We start from the raw sequence: 27946 nt of genomic DNA, 5'->3' as shown, positions 1-27946 counted from the left end.
AATGCCATCAGTCTACAGAGATTTCCCAGTATTTCTCTGTTTCCAGTATTTCAATCAAGACATCACAATAATTAACATGGAAAAAATCCAAAGCAAAGCAAACGCTACCAGATTACAATGGTATAAATACAGCACTACAACACACAAAAGAGCAAATAAGCAAATATTTCTAGATTTTATGAACTGTGTACTCGCTGAAACTGACTGAACTGAAGTCAAACTGCCTTGCCTCGCGAATGAGTGTGCAGTTACTTACAGCCAATCAAACTGTTTGGTGTTCTGTTATGATTGGTCAGAGCTTTCAACGCCCTTTTCCTTTTTTGAACACAAAAGCCCGCCTTACTGCTTTTATCAAATCACAAATCGTACAAAAGAAAATAGTAAAGTAAACTTTACTCTAGAACAGTGTTTCCCAACCCTGTTCCTGGAGGCACACCAACAGTATATATTTTGGATGTCTCCCTTATCTGACCCATTAACTTCAGGATTTGGAGTCTCTTCTAATCTTCCGATGAGTTGATTCAGGTGTGTTTGATTAGGAAGAGGTTGAAAATGTGTACTGTTGGTGTACCTTCAGGAATAGGGTTGGGAAACACTGTTCTGGAAGTAGGCAATTTCAGACAAAGTCCATTGACTTCCATAGATGGAAAAACAATATGGAAGAGAAAAGTTTTTCTGAATATCTTTTTTCGTGGTCAACTGAAGAAAGAAACTCAAACAGGTTTGGTAACAGCAGAAGTTTGTTAACGATGACAGAATTTTCATTTTTGGGTGAACTACCCCTTTAAGTAGCAGGGAAAAACCGCGGACTTGGCAACCCTGCACCACAAACATAAGCACGAGAGCGCGGCACCGAGCTGCGAGCACGCGCCATGCGCGCACACGCCGAACACCTGCACGCACTGCTGCCGTGTAGGAAGACTAACGAAAGCATTAATTCAGCACCTTTGACGGGAAAACCGTCGTATACGCGTGTTATTTATAGTATGTGCTGATGATTTCGGAAGCAGAATAAGCGAGTATTGATGTGCTGTGAGGAGTGCAGGAGCCTCTGATGTGCAGCCGTCTTTAGTCCAGCTTCTGCGCGAGTGTGTGTGTTTGTGGACAGTATGAGTCTGCTGTCTCTGCTGGCCAGGACCCTGCGCTGTGTGCTACTGCGGCCGGGGGCTCTGCTGCTGCTGGGCTTCAGTCTGGCGCTCTGGAGCTTCATCTTCCACACCGGCGAGCTGCAGGGGCTGCTGCAGATGCTGAGGGGCCGGGCGGCGGGACCGGGACTGCCGGTGCCGCTGCAGCCGCGGGACGGGCCGCCGGAGGAGCAGCTCTCCAACACCTGGCAGCTCCGGAGCGGCGCCGCGGCCGTATACTCCATCCAGGGCCGCAGAGAGCACATGGAGGACCGCTTCCACATCCTCACCGACACTCGCAACCGCAGCCACCCCGCCATATTCAGCATCTACGACGGACACGGAGGAGAGGTAACGTTACACATCTTTGTCTGTGTGTAGTGTAACTTAGGGGTGACCAACACTTCTCCTGGGGATCTACCTTCCTGCAGAGTTCAGCTCCAACCCTGTTCAAACACACCTGCCTGTAATTATTATCATCAAGTGCTAATCAGGTCCTAATTAGGTTAATGAGTTCAGGTTTGTTTAAGCAGGGTTGGAGCTGAACTCTGCAGGTAGGTAGATCTCCAGGACAGGCTTGAGCACCCCTGCTGCAGTAGTTTATGACCTCTTTTTTTCTATGAAGGGATAGTATACACAAAAATGAAGATTTACTCCGTTTACTCACCCTTTAAGAGTTTCATTTTTTTTCTGTTGAACATAAAAGAAGATATTTTGAAGAATGTCGGAAATAACTCCTTTCATTTTATTTATTTTTCATGCTATGGAAGTCAACAAGGTTTTCAGCCACGCTGAGGAGATGTAAACATGTGTGTGTGTGTGTGTTTGTGTAGTTTATGACCTCTTCAACATGGGTCTTTAAAGCTATAGTTCACCAAAAAAGGAACATTTTGTCATCATTTACCCTCCATTTTTTTGTTTCAAACATTTCTGAGTTTCTTTATTCTGTTGAACACAGAAGATGTTTTGAAGAATGTCGGAAATTAAAGACTTCTTTCATAGTATTTGTTTTTCCTACTATAGAGGTCAGTGGTTTCAGAGAATTCTTCAATATATCGTCTTTTGTGTTCAACAGATTAAAAAAAAAAAACTCTTAAAGGGTTAAAACCCCTTTGGGAAGAAAAGAGTAAATTTTCATTTTTGGGTGAGCTATAACTTTAGCACTTCTGTTGACTTGAGGGTCAAAATGACATGTTATCCATTTTAGCTGCTGGAAATTTTTATATATATATATATATATATATATATATATATATATATATATATATATATATATATATATATATATTTATATATTTTTTTTCATCTTGAAGTTTCTAAAATGACCCAGACATAAGAAAAGAGTAACCATTTTTTATTCTTGCTTTCCTGAGGTCTGTACACATTTAAGGCTCAATGCTTGCCTGGTCAATTTTTACTTGCCAGCTATAAAACCTTTTACACCGCAAGACAAAATCACACAAACACACACAAATAAATAAGAATCTCCGGCTTTAACTTTAATGAAAACTGTCTTTCTAAACTTTTTTTGCCTTTTTAAAACATTTTATTTACATATATTTACATATTTTGTAATCACATACAGTGACTGTGAAATAAGTGTTATAATACATATAATAGCACTGTTATTATATGTATTATGATACATATCATAATTATCACAGTATTGTGATAGTGCCTGAACGATTTTAGCTGTGTGTTTATTTGAATATAACCACACACCCTATGGCCCGGTTCCACTCAGTGGTACGGGTCACCTTTATGAGGCTTGCGTTTCCACTGCCAAAAGGGTACCAATAGGAAGTTTCAGTAGATGTCATTGTTGCTCGAGGAGTTTTCACAGTAAAGCTGTACGGGTCTTCTCAGATGCTTTAAACACACAAATACTGGTGTATAAATGTTCATTACTAACCTTTCTATGAACATCATTTGATTATAACTGCAGATCAATAATAAAAATAGCCTACTGTAATGTTTGCGATTATCAGAATCAGAAAGAGCTTTATTGCCAGGTATGTTCACACATACGAGGAATTTGTTTTGGTGACAGAGCTTCTACAGTGCAACAGGATTACAGAGACAGGACAAAAAACAGATAATAAATATATATTTAAAAAAATAGAAGTAGTGAGTGCAAATATACAGATTGACAAGTGTATGTACATGTTTATTACTATATACAACATTATATGTGCTGCTGTTATGTGCAAATTGGCATGTAAAGTGTGTTGTTAAATAAGTGTATATGTGTATAAAAGTGTATAGCAAGTAGTGATGTTGGTTCCACAATTATTATCAAGTGTTCATGAGATGGATTGCCTGAGGGAAGAAACTGTTTCTGTGTCGGGCTGTTCTGGTGCGCAGTGCTCTGTAGCGTCGACCAGAAGGTAACAGTTCAAAGAGGCAGTGTGCTGGGTGTGAGGGGTCCAGAGTGATTTTGGCAGCCCTTCTGCTCGCTCTGGATAAGTATAGTACTTGGGGAGTAGGAAGGGTTGTACCAGTGATTCGCTCAGTAGTCCGAACTATTCAACGTAGTCTTTGGCGGTCGTATTTAGTAGCTGAGCTAAACCAGACAGTTATTGACGTGCAGATGACTGATTCAATGATGGAGGTGTAGAACTGTTTCAGCAGCTCTTTTTGGAGGTTGAACTTCCTCAGCTGATGAAGAAAGTACAGCCTCTGTTGAGCTTTTTTTGACAATGGAGTCAATGTGAGTGTCCCACTTCAGGTCCTGAGAGATGGTGGTGCCCAGGAACCTGAATGACTCCACTGCTGCCACAATGCTGTCCATGATGCTCAGTGGGGAGAGAGCAGGGGGGTTTCTCCTGAAGTCCACTATCATCTCCACTGTTTTGAGCGTGTTGAGCTCCAGGTTGTTGTGACTGCACCAGACAGCCAACTCCTAAATAATAAATTACAATTAATGTTATAAATGCTGCATATGAACACAAACAGACCCTCACAGTCTCCGATATGTTACCAATTACAGTAAAACTACACACAGCATGTATTTAGTCCGTATTTTGGTTCAAAAACAACACCAAACATAGCCCACAGTCAGTGTAAACCTTTCATCTGTGTATTTAATCTTCACCAGCACATGTAACCTCTGTTGGAGAGTAATTCTGTCAGTCCCAGTTCATAATAGTCCAAAAGGTGATGATGATAATTAAACATGGCAGTTCATCATCATTTGTCCTTTGTTTTTTTGCGCTTTCCTCTCGCGTTTGTCCGTTTCTGAAAGCATCGGATGTCAGAAGCGCTTCAATTATCACGCACACGTTATTATCATCAGCTTAATCAGGCGAGTGATCGCGAGCTCTCTGGAGAAAGTGAAACCGCTTGCACTTTTAGATGACCTCGTAAAACAAAAACAAGACAAGGCAGATTTTGTTCTTCCTTGCTTTGTTGCTGTTCATCAAGACTACAACAAGGTTTGTTTGAGCTCGGGTGGACCATTGCTTGTTATTATATGTATATATTATTACAGTGTAATGTACGGTGGCCGAGAACAAACAAGTGAAGAAACGCGCAGCAAATTGGTCGCAACACAAACAACTGAAGAAACACGCGTGTTGTGACCGATTTGCAACACGTGTGCTGTCAAATGGATGAAGATTGTTTCAGTATTTGCTGGTGTTTTTTTGTAACTGCATGTGCTTTCTTAAATTGCAGCACGTTAAGCTTTCTCGGCCACTGTAGTAATGTCTTGGCTGTGTTTTAAAAATGGCGGTTTCTTTGTTTTCATTCTCCTGGCTTGTTGCAGGAGCGAGTGTCATATCTCTGTAAAACCAATAGCGTCCCGTTGTGCGTCTAGCTCCGCCTTTTCGTACTTGATTTACGGAAAGATTTACGAAACCTTTGCAAAGGGTAACCAAAAAGTGGTACAGTACGGTTCGCTTTTAGGTAGCTTTTGACTGTGGAAACGGGCCATTAGGATGTTCATCAGCCAATCAGAATTAAGCATTCAAGAGCCCTGTAGTATATGTAATGTGAGCGTTTTGAAGGCTGTATAATTAACAAATATCACTTTGGGTTATTGATTATCTGCTAAATGCACAAATGTTTATTAATTTATTAATTTTCCTTCAGCTCAGTCATTATTTATCAGGGGTTGCCTCAGCGGAATGACCCATCAGATATTCCAGCGTATGTTTTACACAGCGGATGCCCTTCCAACTGCAACCCAGTACTGGGAAACACCCATACACACTTATTCAAGCACACACACACACGCACTCATACACTATGACCAATTTAGTTAATCACCCGGAGGAAACCTACGCTAACACGGGAAGAACATGCAAACTCAAGATTTAGTTTTTAAAGCACCGCTCTTAATGAGAGTAACTACCGTTTGTTTTTGCTCTACGTGAGCACTGTTTGTATTCTTAAGTCGGCAGATTTCAGTTTCATTGTGTCGAAGGAAAAACCGGCTGTTCAAGTTTATGTAATTTGACCTGAACAGAAGCACTTGGCAGCAATACCAAGTAATCGTGATGTGAGAAATCAAATTGGTGCCATTTTTAAAATATGCAGCATGTTTCACAGTTTAAAGTTTCCTTTAAACAAAGCTATTATTTCCAGAAATCTGTTATTTTCATTCACACAGGCAAAAGCAAGACTGGTGCAAAGCAATAAATGACAATACTGGCTGATACACTTCCATAATTTGTATATCAGGTTACATGCACTGACCGCCCACTTTATTAGGTACACCTTACTAGAACAAAGTTGGACCCCTTTTGCCTTCAGATCTGCCTTAATCCTTCATGGCGTAGCTTCAACAAGGTTCTGGAAATATTCCTCAGATTTTGCTCCATATTGACATGATAGCATCACGCAGTTGCTGCAGATTTGTCGGCTGCACATCCATGATGCAAATCTCCCGTTCCACCACATCCCAAAGGTGCTCCATTGTATTGAGCTCTGGTGACTGTGGAGGCCATTTGAGTACAGTGAACTCATTGTCATGGTCAAGAAACCAGTCTGAGATGATTCATACCGTATGACATGGTGCGTTATCCTGCTGGAAGTAGCCATCAGAAGATGGAGACACTGTGGTCATAAAGGGATGGACATGGTCAGTAACAATACTCAGGTAGGCTGTGGCGTTGACACAATGCCCAGTTAGTCCTAATGGGCCTAAAGTGTGCCAAGAAAATATCCCCCACACCATTACACCACCGCCACCAGCTAGAACCGTTGATACAAGGCAGGATGGAACCATGCTTTCATGTTGTTGATGCCAAATTCTGAGCCGAGCATCCGAATGTGGCAGCAGAAATGGAGACTCATCAGACCAGGCAACGTTTCTCCAATCTTCTGTTGTCCAGTTTTGGTGAGCCTGTGTGAATTGTAGCCTCAGTTTCCTGTTCTTAGCTGACAGGAGTGGCACCCGGTGTGGTCTTCTGCTGCTGTAGCCCATCCGCCTCAAGGTTGGACGTGTTGTGTGTTCAGAGATGCTCTTCTGCAGACCTCGGTTGTAACAAGTGCTTATTTGAGTTACTGTTGCCTTTCTATCAGCTGGAACCAGTCTGGCCATTCTCCTCTGACCTCTGGCATCAACAAGGCATTTGCGCCCACAGAACTGCCGCTCACTGGATATTTCCTCTTTGTCAGACCATTCTCTGTAAACCCTAGAGATGGTTGTGTGTGAAAATCCCAGTAGATCAGCAGTTTCTGAAATACTCAGACCAGCTCATCTAGCACCAACAACCATGCCACGTTCAGAGTCTCTTAAATCCTCTTTCTTCCCCATTTTGATGCTCACTTTGAACTGCAGCAGATCGTCTTAATCATGTCTACATGCCTAAATGCATTGAGCTGCTGCCATGTGATTGGCCGATTAGAAATTTGCGTTAACGAGCAGTTGGACAGGTGTACCTAATAAAGTGCACACATTTATTTGTGGTTGTGAATTGCATTATGAGATGTCGATCTCTGCTCTGTCGACTTTTTATGTTGAAAATTCAACTCTACAGTTTAACAAAGTGACTCTTATTGACATTTTAGTAGTTTGAAATAGTATATTGTAAAAGAAATATTTTACAAAGTCCGTATAATAGTAAAATACTGGCAGTTTATTACAAGGTTTTTGTAATAATTTTACATTTAAACATCAAAAAGAAAAAAACCAAAAACATCAAGTTCCCATAATGCAATGCAAAAGCATATATGTAAAAAACAAAATCACAAAATACAGTAAACATTTTATAGTGTATATAGAGTATAGCAGGCCATTTGGCATATTTACATGTATACATTTAGTAGTCGTTTTTATCCAAAGCAACTTGCATCACATTCATTCTCATTTGAATTTAAAGCGACAGTCACCAAAACGCCACAATTAGGATCAAAGCCTGAAAGGGTCAGGTTTTAGAGAGTTATATAGCATTATTTGAGGGGCATTTTAAGCTGAAATTTCACATACACACTCATCAGAGACTTGTTTTAAATCTTGTAAAAAAGAGCATAATAGGTCAAATTTAAGATCTCAGAGCTTTACTGCACACTGATATGAACCTGCAGTGCTTTAGTGTGTAATGGTTTTAATTGCACTTGCAGGGTTGCTGCAGTGTGCGTTGTGATGATCGCAGACTGTGCAGCCCTCTGTGTGATTCCAGGCCTGGTGAGTGTGTGGGTGAGTGTGTGCATGTAGATGAGCACGTGTGAGCTGTTGATGACGTGTGGGCGAGAGTCTGAGCGTTTAGCAAGCGTCGTGTGGGAGTGTGTGGATAATGAGTGTGGGTGTTAAAGCTTCTGCACACCAGGATGATGATTATTGACAATTTTAAAGCCTCCTGACTTAACAAAATACAGCAAACGTGCACCAACGGCAGACGTAAAAGCGACATTTAAGAACTTTTGTTTTTAGTTTGATGCATCATGTTACAAACTAGTTGACCCATGAGATGGATCGCTCTACAGCAGCATATTTGCCTGTTTGGTGGGCATAATGTCACATCTGCTGCGAGTAGATGAGCAGAGTAGATGTGTGTGTATGTGTACAGCAAAGTTGTAATGGTGTTTGTGTGTGGCTCATTCATCGTTGCAGGAAGGCTGGATAAACTCCACAGCAAATACATCAAATAACCATTGGGAAAATTCCTGGTTCAGTCTGAATTATACAGTCCCGAAACATTAGCTGGCAGTGGTGTTTCTCTGTGTCGAGTTTTTTTCACTGGAGTTTCCGCTACACCGGTAATACCTGTAATGCTAACTTACTGCAAGTAGCTCAAACTCGCTCATTCAGATAGTTGAATAATATATTAAATATTACTAAATATAATAAATAATAGGGCGTCACGGTGGCACAGTGGGTAGTATGATTGCCTCAGAGCAAGAAGGTCGCTGGTTCGAGCCTCGGCTGGGTCAGTTGGCATTTCAGTGTGGAGTTTGCATGTTCTCCCCGTGTTCGTGTGGGTTTCCTCTGGGTGCTCTGGTTTTCCCCACAAGTCCAAAGACATGCGGTATAGGTGAAATGGGTAAGCTAAAATATGTCTGTATGTGTGTATGTTTCCCAGTACTGGGTTGCAGCTGGAAGGGCATTCGCTGTGTAAAACATATGGATAAGTTGGCGGTTCATTCCGCAGTGGTGACCCCAGAGTAATAAAGGGACTAAGCTGAAAAGAAAATGAATGAATGAATAATAATATTTAATAAAAATGAATAGTAAAATAAATATAATAAATAAAATAATATAAATATCTGACATGTATGAATATGTTCGACATAAAAAAATCAAATATATTATTTAATAATTCTGTCATTTTTTTATCTTTGTCTTCCTTCATTTCAAAATATTGAAATCTAAAACTTGAGCCGGAAAGTTTCAGAAATGTGGTTTATTTGAGCTGGAAAGACCATTGCGTGTCTCATCTCATAGTTATTGGGATCCTGCATCCTCAGTTGTTAGATCTCATTTTCCACGCAAAACTTGAGCGTTTCTCTGAAGATGAAGAGGCTTAAAGTTTCTGCCCAGCACATGTTTGGCTCTCGGAGTGAATTCCTCAGAGTTTGGAGAAGGTGAAACGCAGCTGCTGCAGACGCTTTAGATCCATCTTCTACAGCTCCAGCCAACATAACGGATACAAGAAATCATAATAAAAAGCCAACGGTTTGTATGTGTACGTACAGTGTGTGTGTTTGTGTGTATTTGTGTATGATTGCATCGGTGTGTATGCGTGGTTTGCTTATTTGTGTGTATTTGTGCACATTTGTGTTTGTTTCTGTGTGTATGTATATTTGTATTTGTGTGTATTTGTGCATATTTGTGTGTAAATGTATGTGTGTGTAGTTGTTGATTTGTGTGTGACTGCATATGCGTGGTTTTGTGTGTGGTTGTGCACATTTGTGTTTATTTCTGTGTGTATGTAGATTTGTTTTTGTGTTTGTGTATGTGTGTGTAGTTGTTGATTTGTGTGTGACTGCATATGCGTGGTTATGTGTGTGTGGTTGTGCACATTTGTGTTTATTTCTGTGTGTATGTATATTTGTTTTTGTGTGTGTGTATGTGTGTAGTTGTTGATTTGTGTGTGACTGCACATGCGTGGTTTTGTGTGTATTTGTGTTTATTTCTGTGTGTATGTAGATTTGTTTTTGTGTTTGTGTGTATGTGTGTGTAGTTGTTTGTGTGTGACTGCACATGCGTGGTTATGTGTGTGTGGTTGTGCACATTTGCGTTTATTTCCGTTTATATGTAAATTTGTGTGTAGATGTGTAATGTATTTGCGTGTGTATGCATGTATGTGTATGTATATGTGCTGGCGTGTCAAGCGGTTTTTGTGTGTATGTGTGTGCTTGCCACAGCGGAATGAACCGCCAATTATTCCAGCATATGATTTACACAGCTGATGCCCTTCCAGCTGATGCCAATGTATGCCTCACAGCAGTGCTGATATACAGCCATATTACACTGCTACTCATGTGGTATTGCTCATATATTGTGAGGGAGCCGTAGGTGAAGACATGGAGGCTCATTGAATCCAAACGCTGGAGGTTTATCAAGTAAACAGCAAACATAAAACAAAGGCGTAATCGTAAAGGTCATAACACAACAGTGGGAAACCGCTTGGTAAGGCAGTGGAACTGGCAATACTTCGCAAAGAACAGACATAAATAGTGTGCTTATATATGGTGGCTGCCAGGAAGTACCACCGAGGAAGTACCCAGTCAATATTCGAGAGAGAGCTCCCTCTGGTGGACTAATGAATGGTAATCTACCACATTCGTTACATATATACTGTATATATAATTTATTTATAAAGATGTGTGTATTATCACTGTAAAACACAAGGATTGAAGCACAAAATACCCCAAAGAAAAGAAAAGCCATCACAAAATCAGTCACTGTAGGCTGCAAATATATGCATTTTAAAAATGTCCCTGTAAAACACTGGACAGACTGATCACGATCCCGCAATCTTCTTAAAAAGCTAAAACATTACAATAATGGTGATTTACAAGGTCAAAAAAACACCAACAACTCAATAGAGTACGTCATTATACAATTTTTGTCTTCGTAAACCACCAAAACCAGTGTGTGTGTGTGTGTGTGTGTTATTGTGACATATCAGGACACAAATGTGATTAATGACACAGGTGTTACAAGAAGGTGTTGAATTATGAGGACGTTGGCGACGTCCTTGTTTTTCCAAAAGCTTATAAATCCTACAGAAAGTAAAACTTTCCAGTTTCCTGTGAGCGTTGGGTTTAGGGGTATGGTGGGGTTAAGGCAATAGAAATACAGTTTGTGCAGTAGAAAAATAACGGAAACCTATGGAATGTCCCCACAATTCACAAAAACAAGTGTGTTAGCAGGTTGCTTCTGATTAAAGTTCTGCAAATCCGTTTTACATCAGAGGATGAAAGGAAGGCCGCAGCAGGATCGACTCCAGGAGATTCAGACGGGCCCTCGTGTCCTGATAAATACAATCATATGCACTCAATATTTTCATCTGTCAGAGGGATGGACTTCTTCTGATCTCAATCAATAACACGTGAAGTGAGCTGAAAATCTTCCAGTGGGCTGGAGAACTGCAAGAAATAGTTCATCCAAAAATAGAGTTTCTGGCTTCATTTACTCGCGCTCGTGAAGCCATTATTGTAATGTTTTAGCTTTTGAAGAAGATTGCTGGATCGTGATCAGGCTGTCCAGTGTTTTACAGGGACATTTTTAAAATGCATATATTTGCAGCCTACAGTGACTGATTTTGTGATGGCTTTTCTCAAGATTTGGCGTATTCTGTGCTTCAATCCTTGTGTTTTACTGTGATAATACACACATCCTTATAAATAAATAAACTAATTATATATATATACAGTATATATGAGCAATATCACATGTGTAGCAGTGTGATATGGCTATATATCAGCACTGCTGTGACGCATACTTTGGCTTGAGAACTCTGCCTTAGTGCCCCAGCAGTGCCGATATACAGCAATATTGCACTGCAACTCGTGTGATATTGCTCATATATACTGTATAAATAATTGATTGTCCTTTTTTTACTTGACTGTAAATAGACAAAGAGCTCCTGTGAGGGTGAATGTCGTGAAGTTTTCCACCTTCTGGGTCACTCAGTCCCAAAACACACAGACACGTCTCCACAAAAACATCCCCAGATTATCGGTGTTTTGTAGGAAGGGTCAAAACATCCCTTACGGTTCATCCAGACTGAAGGTCATCAGGTGCGATGGCTGAAAATACAGAAGTGTTCTTCAGAAAAAGACATAAACGGCAACAGATGGCAAATGTGGACACCACTGTTGCAGAAGAAATAAGACTGGTGTGAGGGGCTGTTATTCACTACATGCGTTTGGTTGTGTGTGTGTGTGTGTTCAATAATGGCATTATAAATAAACACCATAATGGATTCATTTTCTTTTCAGCTTAGTCCCTTTATTAATCTGGGGTTGCCACAGCGGAATGAACCGCCAACTATTCCTGCATGTGTTTTACACAGCGGATGCCCTTCCAGCTGCAAGCCAGTACAGGGAAACGGTACACTCTCGCATTCACACACACACACACTCATACAATACGGCCAATTTAGTTCATCAATTTCTCTACACCGCATGTGTTTGGACTGTGGGGGAAACCGGAGCACCCGGAGGAAACCCACACCAACACGGGGAGAACTTGCAAACTCCACACAGAAACGCCAACTTACCCAGCTGGGAGTCGAACCAGCAACCTACTTGCTGTGAAGCGACAGTGCTAACCACTGTTACAACACTGTGACATTATTTGATGTAACTCACCTATAGGATCTGCTCTGGTGTGTGTTGTGGGGGAACTGGGGCACATAAATGATGATGATTGGTGTGTGTGTGTGTGTGTGTGTGTGTGTTCAGGGGTAGGACAACCACATATCTAATGATGATTGGTGTGTTCAGGTATGGGGTAACCACAAACAACCGATGATGAAGATAGAAGAAATAAACCTGATATAAACATCCAGGGCTGCACGGTGGCGCAGTGGGTAGCACCTTCGCCTCACAGCAAGAAGGTCGCTGGTTCGAGTCTCGGCTGGGTCAGTTGGCATTTCTGTGTGGAGTTTGCATGTTCTCCCTGTGTTTATGTGGGTTTCCTCCGGGTGCTCCGGTTTCCCCCACAGTCCAAACACATGCGGTACAGGTGAATTGGGTAGGCTAAATTGTACGTAGTGTATAAGTGTGAATGATTGTGTGTATAAATGTTTCCCAGTGATGGGTTGCAGCTGGAGGGGAATGTGTGAAACATATGCTGGATAAGTTGGCAGTTCATTCCGCTGTGGCGACCCCTGATTAATAAAAAGTCTAAGCTGAAAATGAATGAATAAACATCCAGAGTTCATCCTGCAGTTCTGCTAAACGGGCTTCTGCCTAAATGGATCAAGGATTTTTTATTTATTTTACCTCATACTTTAGTTTCTTATCAAATCCTCTGACCAATCAAATCCTCTCAAGTATCTGACATGCCCCGCCCTCTTTAAGATGCTTCTTGTTTCCTTTTCATTTGATGCCTCAACCACTCTCACTATCAGAGCTGCGAGAAAACAAAACGCTATTGGCTGTTGTTTTTAAAGGGGAGGGGCTCCACTATGTCCCGCCCTGCCTTCATGTTGGGCTCACATTTGACATCGAATAAAAAAAATTGCACATTTCAAAGCACTTCACGGAAGTTTTAAGAATATTGTGGCTGAAGCGTCATCAGAAATGGAGCCAATCCAAACGCAGAACCAAACGGTCAGTCTTTGATTGAAGATAACCAAACAAACAGTAGTTTACAGCGAATTAACTTGCACAGATTAATTATTCACCTAAAGAAAAACAATGTTCACTAGCAGAATAAACACTGTACATTTTCATTTCATACTGACTTTTAACCTGTTACCTGTTATGCCTGTTTTTACAAGATGTCCCTAGAGAGTGTGTGTGTGTGTGTGTGTGTGTGTGTGTGTGTGCGTGCGTGTGCGTGTGTGTGCGTGTGTGTGCGTGTGTGTGTGTGTGAAGTTTCAGTTCAAAATAGCACACAGATAATGTTTTCTAACCCTCTGAAGCTGACCCTTTCAGGCTTTGATCCTAATTGTGGCGTTTTGCTGACTGTCACTTTAAATGCTAATGAGATTGTGCTCTTATCAGAAGAGGGCGGAGCTACAGATGCCTGTGTGTCAGCATAGTGGCAGATTGAAAAACAAGACTAACGTTATCTGTGTGAAAATGTCAGTGTGTGCTTCATGCTTGTGTCAGTCTATGTCGCTCCTGTCACTGTTCATTTAAAACTCCACATCTATAATCTTCTTAGTCTATGCTGACATTATCTTCAGCAACTCAAACACTCTAATGGCTGATGGACAGACGGCTGCTTCTCACTCAGGGATGCTGTTTATGCTAATGAGGGAGAGATGGTCACTAGTGGGCGGGGCTTTCCCCCTCTGATGACATCATACAAAGGGAGAATGTCAATCAAAGTGTTTCTGCAGGCTGTTTTTATCAAGGCAGGTTATATTCACACACTGCTGCCACACAACTGTGTTTAAACCCCTTAGAAAAGAGAAATACTGCAGTGCTGACCCTGGAACAGAGTAATGTCTATGAATATTATTTTATTATGTGTATTGCTCTCTGTCATTGTGGATACCGAATGAGCAGAGATCTGACAAACGTGCTCAGCATCTCTCCGTCTGTCGGCTGGATTCAGTCTCTCACTCTTCCCGCACTGATGCGTGTGTGTGTGTGTGTGTGTGTGTGTGTGTGTGTGTGTGTGTGTGTGTGTGATTAATATTCCTGTGAGGTTAGTCAGTCCTTTGCACTGAGGGAGGATCTCATGTCAGGCCATTACAGCGATATTTACCAGGGTTTAAATGGACAACACAACGCTTTTCTTTAAACCGTGTGAGGTCTTGAAGGCATCTTCACACTAGACATAAACCGATATTCAATGTATGGTGATAATAAACATGCGCAATATTGATATCTTGGTCACTTCAAAATAGTGTGGATTATTTATTTTTTATACTTTGCTTTTTAAGAATATTCACGTTGTATTTGAAGTGTTCATAACAGAGGGAAATGCTTGGACACTTAATTGTTTAATAGTTCAGACATTCATATTTTCAGGTTAAAAAATTTAATTCTGTGACTATATATCGGGCTGTTGTACGGTAAAACTGTTCAATAAGGAGCTAATAATTAACATTAGTTCATTTAATGAGAACTAAAAAAGCGTTTATTAATCTAAAATTCCAATGTTAAAATCGTAGTCATAATCTGATTACAGTTCATAATCATTTTAGTAAATGGAGTTTACATTAACTAATAGTCACTGTAATGAATCTGCCTTTTTCGCATTGTTGATTTTAAAGGTGCCGTGTGTAAGTTTGACACCCAGTGGTTGAACTAGTTATTGCACGCCTGCTTCAAAACACATGGAAACGCAGGTTGCCAGATTGATGACATCAACAGCAGTGTGTAGTGAGCCTAAAGGCTGATTTAAGTCTGCTCTAAATTAAAGCAACGGCACCCGATAGAAGGAATATTTTCCATATTAAAAGGAGTTTTTGTCCTAACCAACACCTGAAATATATATCTTAGAAACGGCTTCTGTTTCTCACAGCTGAACAACAGAAAACTGACAATGATCAGCTCAGGTACGCCTCATGTGCTTTATTCAGTGTTAAATGCTAACAATGTGAGTTTTAATGCCATTTTACATGACATTTTTTGCCATATACTGAAAGCAGCGGCAGATAGTTCACCTCAGATCTGGAAAATAAAATAAAATAAACCGTATGAGATTGAACTTTAGAGCTGTGGCTCAGTGCAAACAAGCACATCAGTACATCAGTACAGCAGGTACATTTAATAATGTTCAAAAGATTTAATACGTATTAATTAGATTATAAACCTTACCATTTCGCTGGAGCGCAGTGAGTGCACTATTTTGTGCTTCTGAATGGCTGTATTTACATTTCTGCCTGGTGCAAACAGCCCTTTTGCTCATCACTGCATATCTCATCACGTAGCGTGTTGTTAGGACACAGAGTTACAATGTAACCTGCTCACCTAATGTATACACTTGTAATATTTATATTATTTGCTAATTAATAACCTCATGTGGAACTCCGAATCTGCCTCTCATTTCAGAGTCTGCCACTGTCTGAAATGCGGAAGTGGCATTTCAGTCATGGGCGCACGCTTTGAGAGCCTTAATGACAGAATGAATGAAATACGCTGTTTTCCACCAAGGCAACCCGGAGTGCTGAGATATAATTGGCTAAACTGGCATTGGGTGGGTTAAAGAGACCAAAACAAAGACAGCATTCCAGCACGTAACACACATTTTCAAAGCAGAATATCTGACTTCAGCACTGTTTTTCACACAAGAAAGTTCACTGAGCATGTTTCTGAAATATCTGCAAACATGTTATGGTGTTTTTATTATGGCATTTTTAATGCACCATTAATGCATTGATATCATTTACTAATGAGACTTTATTGAAGTGTTACCTATTATACTTTTATATACTTTATATAGTATTTTATAATACTTTTGCAATTTAATTTGTTTAAAATGATTATTTACTCTGAACATGTGTATACAATAAAGCAACACACAGAGGTTTTGTAATTATACATATTAAAGCAGTTAGCTCAATGTCGTGATGATAAAATCTTTAGCAATTAATCACAAGAAAAGTTTGCCGACTGACACACAGGAATTTGGGGGGGAACCAGAAATAGTTGTGCTTCTAGGCCACTGATAAAGTTTTTGCATGTTTTGTTGCTATTGTTATATAAATTTGATCTATTATGCCCCTTTTTACAAGACAAGATAAGATAAAATAAGTCTCTGAGCGTGTGTGTGTGTGTGAGAAGTTTCAGCTCAAAATAGCACACAGATAATGTTTTCTAAGTCTCTGAAACTGACCCTTTCAGGCTTTGATACAAAATGTGGTGTTTTCGTGACTGCCGCTTTAAATGCAAATGAGATTGTGCTCTTTTCAGAAGAGGGCGGAGCTACTGATGCTTGTGTGTCAGCATAGTGGCAGAGGGGGAGATGGTCACTAGTGGGCGGGGCTTTCCTCATCTGATGACACTTGCAGAAACACACACTTGTGTTTCTGCAGACTGTTTTTATCAAGTCTGATTATAAAAACATACAATTAATACATTTTTACAATTATAGGCTGGATATATTAACACACTACTGACACAAACCCCTTATAAAAGCGATTTTTACATAATTAGACCCCTTTATGAAATCATGAATTGAGAAATTAGTCAGTATATGGAACACATGAAGTATAGTGTCATTGCACTGAAATGTTTAATTTTGGTGTGTTTCCCAGGCAGCAGCAGAGTATGCTAAGGCTCATCTGCCCGTCATGTTGCGTCAGCAGCTCCAGCGCTATGAGCGGCAGAAGGAGAACAGCGTAGTCAGCCGGCAGGCCATACTCCGACAGCAGATCCTCAACATGGACCGAGAGATTCTGGAGAAACTGACGGCATCCTATGATGAAGCAGGTGAGAGCTCAGCGCAGGGGCAGAGCAAACACTTCATATATGGAGACTTTTTACAGGCATTACTATGAATTGGGAAAATTGCAATGCTCCTTATGGCCGCCATAGTAAACGAAGTCCCGCCTTCCAATGAAAATAGCCAATCATCAGTCTTTAGAGCAATGCACTTCTGTGGAGGAGGGCTCTGTACAGATTCGTTTGTCTGTTACAAGCATTTTCCATCTTGTGAATTCTGTGAATCTGTGTTAGGCTAGTCTAGAGCGCCATCTGTCGTCAAAAACTAGCCTACAGCTGCTATTAAAAACTAGCGTAGAGCACCGTCTGCTGTTAAGAAATAGCCTAGAGCGCCATCTGCTGTTAAAATCTACCCTAGAGCGCCGTCTGCTGTTAAAAACTAGCCTAGAGCGCCATCTGCTTATAAAAACTAGCCTAGAGCGCCGCCTGTTGTTAAACACTAGTCTTGAGCGCCGTCTATTGTTAAAAACTAGCCTAGCCTAAAACAGGCCTACAGCACCGTCTACCATTAAACACTAGCCTAGATATCCATCTGCTTTATAAAACTAGCCTAGAGCGCCGTCTGCTGTTACAATACTAGTACAGAGTGCTGTCTGCTGTTTAAAACAAGCCTAGAGCACCGTCTGTTGTTACAAACTAGCCATCTGCTTATAAAAACTAGCCTAGAGCACCGTCTGCTGTTAACTAGCCTACAGCGCCATCTTCTGTTAACTAGCCTACAGCGCCGTCTGCTGTTAACTAGCCTAGAGCGCCATCTGCTGTTACAAAACTAGCCTAGAGCGCCGTCTGCTGTTACAAAACTAGCCTAGAGCTCTGTCTGCTGTTACAAAACTAGCCTAGAGCTCCGTTCACTGTTACAAAACTAGCCTAGAGCGCCATCAGCTGTTACAAAACTAGCCTAGAGTGCCGTCAGCTGTTACAAAACTAGCCTAGAGCGCCATCAGCTGTTACAAAACTAGCCTAGAGCGCCGTCAGCTGTTACAAAACTAGCCTAGAGCGCCGTCAGCTGTTACAAAACTAGAACAGAGCGCCGTCTGCTGTTACAAAACTAGAACAGAGCGCCGTCTCCTGTTACAAAACTAGCCTAGAGCACCGTCCGCTGTTACAAAACTAGTACAGAGTGCTGTCTGCTGTTTAAAACAGGCCTAGAGAACCGTCTGCTGGTTAAAACTAGCATTTAGCGCCATTTGCTGTAAAAAATAGCCTAGAGCAGTGTTTCCCAACCCTGTTCCTGAAGGCACACCAACAGTACACATTTTCAACCTCTCCCAAATCAAACACACCTGAATCAACTCATCATAACATCCGAAGAGACTCCAACACCTGAAGTTAATGGGTCAGAAAAGGGAGACATCCAAAATATGTACTGTTGGTGTGCCTCCAGGAACAGGGTTGGGAAACACTGGCCTAGAGCACCGTCTACTGTTAAACACGAGCCTAGATATCCGTCTGCTTTAAAAAACTAGCCTATAGCGCCTCGGCTTTATAAAGCTAGCCTACAGCGCCGTCTGCTGTTACAAAACTAGTCTACAGCGCCGTCTTCTGTTACAAAGCTAGCCTACAGCGCCGTCTGCTTTATAAAACTCGCCTTCAGCGCCGTCTGCTGTTACAAAACTGGCCTACATCGCTGTCTGCTGTTACAAAACTAGCCTACATCGCCGTTTGCTGTTACAAAACTAGCCTACATCGCTGTCTGTTGTTACAAAACTGGCCTACAGTGCCGTCTTCTGTTACAAAACTAGCCTACAGCGCCTCTGCTTTATAAAACTAGCCTACAGCGCCGTCTGCTGTTACAAAACTAGCCTATAGTGCCGTCAGCTGTCTACTTGTGGTGTGTATTGAAGCATTTCTCCATCTGCTCATGTGTGTTTTGCTCCTCCATCAGGAACCACGTGTCTAGTGGCTCTGCTGTCGGAGAAAGAGCTCACCGTAGCGAATGTCGGAGATTCGCGAGCCGTTCTGTGTGATAAAGACGGAAACGCTGTCCCGCTGTCACATGACCACAAACCCTACCAGCTCAAAGAGCGCAAGAGGATCAAGAAGGCAGGTCAGTTGAAGACCACTGAAGTTATTTATTTTTGGGATTTGAATTATTATTATATATAATAAAATATTAATAATATTAAAGGAACACTTTACCTTTTTTTAGAGAAGGCTAATTTTACTAGTCTCCTAGAGTTAAACTGTGGACTTGAACCATTTTTGAATCCATCCAGCTGATTTCTTGTTCTGTCAGGGTCCTTTTTAGCTTAGCTTAGCACAATGAATTGAATTAGATTAGACCATTAGCATTCTGGTCAAAATTTTTTTTTTAAGTTTTGAGAGTTTTCCTGTTTAAAGCTCGAGTCTTCTGTCATTACATTGTTTAATAAAATCAACAGAAAATGCTAGATTATTTTAATAAGGCGCCCTCTGAAAGTAGCCTTTCTAATGCGTAATATCACTCTGCCTGGTGTAGTCATGGTACAGCAGCAGAGTTTCTTGACTATTATGCCAGAAAGAGAGTATAGTTCCTAGCAATATTGGCCTAGAAAAATAGTAATTTTTCATTTTATTACACGCTTTATTACACAATGTAACAACAGAAGACTCTTTAAATAGGAACATTATAAGGGCTGCAACTAACGATTATTTTAATAATCGATTAATCTCTCAATTTTTTATATATATATATATATATATATATATATATATATATATATATATATATATATATATATATATATATATATATATATATATTTTTTTTTTTTAGATTAATCGATGAATCGGATAAAAAAAGAAAAGCATTAATTTTCAACCGTTTATTCAAAAATCTTATCCCTGAGCTGTTATAATAATAATAATAATAATAATACAATAAAAAACTAAGTAGTTTTGTCCCATTTTCAATCCAAATATCTAAATATTTTTAAATCAAGAAACATTCTAGACACATGAAATAGCATAGGAAATTATGTCTTGTTTTCTAAATAAAAACGTCAAAATTAAATGATTGTTTGCTTAAAACAAGTTAACTTATTTGTGAATTGGGTATGAAAAATAATCTTAATGAGATATAAACTCAAATAGAAGTTTTACCAGTTCACATAAACGTGTAAGTGATCGTGATCTATAACGGTTGTCGATATAATGCGTTGATCTATAACGCATGTTGAATGGTTGTCGCCATGTTTACTTGTGGCCGCACGTTTGACTCATTCATAATAGCAGAACACGCAGGATTCAACACATAAATTCACCAGTTACTCCCTAAATACATGCAAGCAAGTGGCTGGAGAACTTAGAGAAGAGTAGATTCAACTTTATAGTTACTTTTACTATGTGTATCTGATATGAATAAAACACATCAGCAAATTATATTTGAATGGATTGTTAGACTTCCTTGTGTGTTTTACAAACTCTAGATGTATTGTTTTACTAGTATGTGTTCGTATATACATGTCTAAAACATAAATTAAGGATTATGCGGTTAAAATGCTGCATGATTGTGATATGACACGTCTTTTTCAGCGGGGTTAAGTTGATTTTGTTTTCAAAAAAAAAAAAAGGAAGCACTTTTCAGATGATCCCTTACTGAGAGCTCTGCTCAGCGGCAGACACCGCGCCAAAGCTCAGTTTGATTTTCTCAGCTGCCGCTCTATGGGTAAACGAGTTAACGCTAACTTGTCATGCTTGCCGAGCTGGATAACGAGTAAAACATCTGCACCAGGGACTTTACGGTCCTCACTTTAAAACGGAACAAAATAAGGACCCTGCTGTTGAACTCCCTTCACCCTCATCCCTGTCTATGAGGCGCCGAACTCTGTATCAGTACGCGTGAGAGACCGTGTTCACTCTGCTCCGCGCTGAACTAAAGTGTCAAACGTCTCCATGTCGTGCGACGGAACAAATCGATTATGAAATTCGTTGCCAGCGCTTTTAGTAATCGATTTTTATTGATTTAATCCATTCGTTGTTGCAGCCCTAAACATTATCAAAATTTTTCTTGAACGAAATGCTAATGGTCTAATCCGATTCAATTCATTATGCTAAGCTAAGCTAAAAGTGACCCCCGCCAGAATAATAAATGTTTCACTGTTTCACAAGTTCACTGTTTTTTGTGAGTGAGCGTGTGTTTTTGTATGTTTGTGTGTGTGTGTGTGTGTGTGTGTGTGTGTGTTGTTTGTTATTGTGTTTTTTTTTGTGTGTCTCTCTGTAACTGTGTTTTGTTTACAGTGTTTGTTGTATGTGTGTGTTTTGTTTATTGTGTTGTATGTGTTTGTGTGTTGTATGTGTGTATATGTATGTGTCTGTTTGTGCATGTATTTGTGTGTGTTTGTGAAATTTAAAGTAAACCGGAGTCCTGCTGTATTATTGTCCCGCAGGAGGCTTCATCAGCTTCAGTGGCTCGTGGCGGGTTCAGGGCATCCTCTCCATGTCTCGCTCTCTAGGAGATTTTCCGCTCAAGAAGCTGAAGGTACTGATCCCCGACCCTGACCTCATGACCTTTGACCTGGACACGCTTCAACCGCAGTTCATGATCCTGGCGTCGGACGGCCTCTGGGACACCTTCAGCAACGAGGAGGCCGTGCACTTCATTAAAGAGCGCCTGGACGAGCCACACTTCGGTGCCAAAAGCATCGTCCTGCAGTCATTTTACCGCGGATGTCCAGACAACATCACCGTCATGGTGGTCAAGTTCAAGAAGAGAGCCGCTAAAGCCGGTAATAAAGACTAATAATGATGTCATGCAAGTAAACGAGTGACTGGATGAATGAAAAAAGGGGATAGTTCACCCAAAATTCAATCAAAATACAATTCTCAGATGAACCCAAAAGAAGTAATGACTTTTTTTTTTACTAGATATGAGATATGCTATGAGGTAAGATATGAGTTTGCTTCCAAAACACAGTAAACATGAGTAAAAATTAGTTCCCGCCAAAATCAATATTGTATTCTCCACACAAAAGGCGATATCTGCCATGTTATTCACCCAAAAATGACCATTCTCTCCGTTTTATTTGTTTCAAAACCATTATGAGTCTCTATAACCTGTTGAACACAAAAGAAGATATTTTGAAGAATGCTGAAAACCAGTGAACTCCATAGTCAGATTTTGCAATTGTTGAATTTATGCAAAATTAAGCAAATGTTGAAAGCTGGGTAATAAAGGCTAATAATAATGTTATGTAAATGTGTGACTGGATGAATGAAAAAGGGCATAGTTCACGCAAAACTCACCATTTTACTTGTAACCATTATGAGTTTCTATTATGAGGTGAACACAAAATAAAATGACATTTTTTTTACTAGATATGAGATATGCTGTGAGATAAGATACAAGTTTGCCTCCAAAACGCAATAAACATAAGTAAAAATAAGTTCCCGCCAAATTCAGTATTGTATTCTCCACACAAAATGCGATCTGCCATGTTATTCACCCAAAAATGACATGTCTCACCCTTTTACTTGTTTCAAACCTTGGTGGGTTTTTTAATCTGTTGAACACAAAAGAAGATATTTTGAAGAATGCTGAAAACCAGTGAACTCCATAGTCAGATTTTGCAATTGTTGAATTTATGCAAAATTAAGCAAATGTTGAAAGCTGGGTAATAAAGGCTAATAATAATGTTATGTAAATGTGTGACTGGATGAATGAAAAAGGGCATAGTTCACGCAAAACTCACCATTTTACTTGTAACCATTATGAGTTTCTATTATGAGGTGAACACAAAATAAAATGACATTTTTTTTACTAGATATGAGATATGCTGTGAGATAAGATACAAGTTTGCCTCCAAAACGCAATAAACATGAGTAAAAATAAGTTCCTGCCAAAATCAGTATTGTATTCTCCACACAAAATGCGATATCTGCCATGTCTCACCCTTTTACTTGTTTCAAACCTTTGTGGGTTTTTTAATCCGTTGAACACAAAAGAAGATATTTTGAAGAATGCTGAAAACCATCGACTTCCATAGTCAGATTTGACGATTCTGCGATCACTGAATTTAACCAGAATCAAGCAAATATCACAAACTGGGTAATAAAGACTAATAATGATGTCATGTAAATGAATGAGTGACTGGATGAATGGAAAAAGGTGATAGTTCACGCAAAAATGACAAAAAAAAGAACGTTTTGTATAATCGCTGTGCAAAAAGCCATTAGAGGCTTATTGGAAATGCATGCTTCAGCCTACATGTTTGTGAAACCATAAAAACGTACATCACCTTACATTTGACTGCAGTTGGTAGGTGAAATGAGCACTAGGGGGCAGTATGACGACAACAAATTACGTTCCTTTTCACTCTAATGATCTAATGAGATTATTTTGATTAATTTCTATGCACAAGACCAAATAAACACCACAAAACAACTTAACGCTGTTTAAGATTTGTAATCAATACATTTGCATAACTTATCAATCTCCATATGGACAATTTTCTGGTATCTGTTTGCTCTTAGCTCATTTTTGATGGTCTTGAACTTGTGCTGAAGAGAGCTCAGGTTTGAGTTCAGTGAAGCATGCTTGCACAAAACCAATAAAAGCAACGTAAAATCAAGGTAAAACTATGGTTGCAGTGCACTTTTCTCTTCTCTTAAGTCTGTTTTTGAAAACACAATTGGTTGGGTTTAGGGAAGGATTTAGTGTAGTGGTTTGCTAGCTGATCTGTATGACAAGCTCCAGCTTTCATTAGACGTGTACAAAAAAGATATGAATTATAAAACATACTCTAAATTACGTATTTTAGATTTGCAAAAATATAGACAGTGCCCTCTAGTGGATTTGTCATCTGAAGCGTGTAACAAAACCTACCTGGAGCAACGTATATTACATTGTACATAACTATAGGCTGAGGCATGTATTTCCAATGAGTCTGGGCTGAAAACAGCCATTAGCAGGTGTCGATTGACTCATTGACCCAATGAATCACGTCTGAATCTGAACATGAAATGCAGGAGCTCTGGCAGAGGGGAAATTCTCAGTAAACACAGTCTTTAAAGTATCTGTTTCTCACACAGGTCATCATATCACTGTAAAAAGCCATTAGTTATCTTTAATAAATGAACTATGTACATTATTATAAAAATTAAGTCAGCTTAAGTTCCAAGTTATAAAGGGTTTACTTTTTTTTTTAAGTCAGTATTAAGGTAACTGGTTTACTCAGTTTTTAAAGGTCCCGTGAAATTAAATTAAAGCTTTTTAGTTGATATAAATGTTAGTTTTAAGGATATTTATACTCTAGTGTGCTACAATACTAGCATTTAGAAGATATAAACATCTCAATCTTGCAGTTTGTGATTTCCAGCTACACTGTAAAAATCTTTTGCTGACTCAACTCATAAATCTTAGTTAATTTCTTGCGAAGCTACTTAGTTTTGAAACTTCACTTTAGTTTTGCTAAACTTTTCTAAAAAAGTAAAACAAAACGCAAGACAAAAAAACAAAAGCCAAAAAATTTAATAAATAAGTAAAACGCAGAGTGAGATGTGGTAAAAATCAGGCGAGGGCTTTTCTTTTTCTGGAGTGCTTTTGAAAACACTATTGGTTGGGTTTAGGGAAGGAGGAGGGTGGGTCAGTCAGTCAATCAACAGCGGCCTCTTGTGGATTTACATGAGAACAGCAGGCACAAATAGCATTCGCGAGGGAAATTTGAGATCTGAAAAAGTACACACAGCGACCTCTGGTGGATTCACGATAACAAAAACTGCAAATAAACGTAGCTCCTGGAACGTATTTGGTGCTCACCAGAAATATATATAGGGGTACGTAATCAGAATAAGCCTGGGTTGTAAATAGATCAACAATTTTTTCATACTTCAGTTTCTCATCTAATCTTCGGACCAATCAGATGCAGTGTCTGACATGCCCCGCCCCCTTCTCGTTTGCTTTTCAATTGACGTGCTTGAGCTCAACTGCTGTCAGTGGCAGTGCTGTGATTAAAAACAAAACACTATTGGCTGTTTTTGGAAAAGGGGAGGAGCTACTCTGTCCCACCCTCTTTCCATGTATCAGTTGAGATTACGTCAAACATTGAATAAAAACTGCACATTTCAAAGCACTTCACAGGACCTTTAAAGTAACTAATCATTTTTTAGTGCATCACATCTCCAGTGTCTGATCAGTTCTTCACTGAACTCAACGCTGATGTGTTCAGCCAGTGTTGTGTATCTGTTTCATTCCTATTGAAGAAGTTTTCTGTTTTTATGGCGGCTTTTATTATAATAAACCTCATCTTCATGGACTATACGGTGAGACTCAATTACTGATACATATTTATATGTCTGATGTACAGCTCGTATGATCAGTGGAGGTGTTAAATCACAGTATGTTGCCTTATTTTGAATTAAAGGAATGGTTCACCTGAAAATCAATATTTCCTCGGCATTTTCTCACAAACTTTAATGAGTTTCTTTCTTGTTGAACTCTTTTGAGCTCACTTCAGAAAAAGCAGCCATTGACATCCATAGTGGGAGCTGAAGATGAAGCAAATGAAGGTGTTTCTGGAGAGAAAATCCTCCAATATGTGCGAGGTGCCTCAGGGCTCGCTTTTGGGACCGATGTTATTTGCCTTAAATCTGCTCCTTGTCCTTTATTTTTTAATCTAAAATCATATTCCCTGTCATATTTATGCAGATGACGCTTAAGTTCACACAAAAATGAAGATTTACTCACAATTTACTCACACGCAAGTGGTTGTAAACATTATATAAACAATATATTCGGAAAAATGTTGAAACTCAGCCATTGACATACATAGTATTTTAGATCCTACTATGAAAGTCAATGGCTGTTTTTCCCCAGTATTCTTCAGTATATCTTCCTCTGTGTTCAACAGAAGAAAGAATCTCAAACTGGTTTAGTCGAGGATGAGGAAATTTTGCCTAAATTTTCCATTTTGGGTGAACTATCCCTTTAAAATGTTTATATCACCGATTTATTTGCCAGAAGTGTTGCGTTGTTTGTTTACAGTGTCCAGAGATGTCTTCTGCACATCTGATGTCAGTGTATTATTTTACGTATTGCTGTCTCTCTGAGACTAAGAGTAACCGAATGAATGTTTATATTAAATATTAACACAAGGTCAACAATGTAAATGATGTGTCTAACTTGTTTAGTACATGATTGAGAGACTTTTTTGGCGGGTGACACTTTAAAATAATGGTCCATTAGTATTTAAACATGCTAGCACCATGCTAATTCATACTGGAAACATGTTAGACATGCTAATTCGTACTGGAAATATGCTAGAAACATGCTAATTCATTCTGGAAACATGTTAGACATGCTAATTCATACTGGAAACGTTAGACCTGTTAATTCATACTGGAAACATGCTAGAAACATGCTAATTCATACTGAAAACATGTTAGACATGTCAATTCATACTGGAAACATGCTAGAAACATGCTAATTCATACTGGAAACATGTTAGACATGTTAATTCATACTGGAAACATGCTAATTCATACTGCAAACATGCTAGAAACATGCTAATTCATACTGGAAATATGTTAGACATGCAAATTCATACTGAAAACATGCTAGAAACATGCTAATTCATACTGGAAACATGTTAGACATGCTAATTTATACTAGAAACATGCTAATTCATACTGGAAACATGTTAGACATGCTAATTCATACTAGAAACATGCTAATTCATACGGGAAACATGTTAGAAACATGCTAATTCATACTGGAAACATGCTAGAAACACTAATTCATACTAGAAACATGCTAGAAACATGCTAATTCATACGGGAAACATGTTAGATATGTTAATTCATACTGGAAACATGCTAGAAACATGCTAATTCATACTGGAAACATGCTAGAAACACTAATTCATACTAGAAACATGCTAATTCATACGGGAAACATGTTAGATATGTTAATTCATACTGGAAACATGCTAGAAACATGCTAATTCATACTGGAAACATGCTAGAAACACTAATTCATACTAGAAACATGCTAGAAACATGCTAATTCATACGGGAAACATGTTAGATATGTTAATTCACACTGGAAACATGCTAGAAACATGCTAATTCATACTGGAAACATGCTAGGAACACTAATTCATACTAGAAACATGCTAATTCATATGGGAAACATGTTAGATATGTTAATTCATACTGGAAACATGCTAGAAACATGCTAATTCATGCTGGAAACCTGTTAGAAACATGTAAATTCATACTAGAAATATGTTAGACATGCTAATTCATACTGAAAACATGCTAGAAACATGTTAATTCGTACTGGAAACATGCTAGAAACCTGTTAATTCATACTAGAAATATGTTAGACATGCTAATTCATACTGGAAACATGCTAGAAACATGCTAATTTAAACTAGAAATATGTTAGACATGCTAATTCATACTGGAAACATGCTAGAAACATGCTAATTTAAATTAGAAATATTTTAGACATGCAAATTCATACAGGAAACATGCTAACAACATGCCAATTCGTATTTTCTAACTATGAACAATATTGTACAGCATTTATTAATCAAAGTTTAAGATTTATGAATACTTTATTAAAATCCGCAGATGAGTTAACTATAAGTTTAGTTAACGTTAACAAAGATGAACAAATACTGTAATGTATAGTTGATTGTTGTTGCTAGTAAGTACATTAACTAATGGAGCATTATTTTAAAGCTTTTCGAGTTCATTAAAATACTGTGTGTGTTGAAGAATGGATGGGAACAGTTTGTATTGTTTTATTGCATTAAATATGTACAAATATAATGTAATTAATGAAAATCAGAACCTGCACAAATAAAATAAAGTATATA

General features: G+C 39.1%; 1 protein-coding gene across 1 annotated transcript; it reads left to right on the top strand.

Annotated features, from left to right (window-relative positions):
- The first annotated feature begins 880 nt into the window (after positions 1 to 880).
- Positions 881 to 27946, top strand: ppm1lb (protein phosphatase, Mg2+/Mn2+ dependent, 1Lb). The gene is made up of 4 exons (XM_056473696.1): positions 881 to 1475; positions 16961 to 17135; positions 19033 to 19194; positions 21515 to 27946. Exons 1-4 carry the CDS (start codon positions 1110 to 1112, stop codon positions 21865 to 21867), a joined length of 1056 nt encoding a protein of 351 aa, XP_056329671.1. The 5' UTR covers positions 881 to 1109; the 3' UTR covers positions 21868 to 27946.

The sequence above is a fragment of the Danio aesculapii genome, chromosome 15 (assembly GCF_903798145.1).
Source record: "Danio aesculapii chromosome 15, fDanAes4.1, whole genome shotgun sequence".
Taxonomy (NCBI): Eukaryota; Metazoa; Chordata; class Actinopteri; order Cypriniformes; family Danionidae; genus Danio; species Danio aesculapii.
Note: the sequence above shows the minus strand (reverse complement) of the source record. Positions and strands in the feature narration are given on the sequence as shown.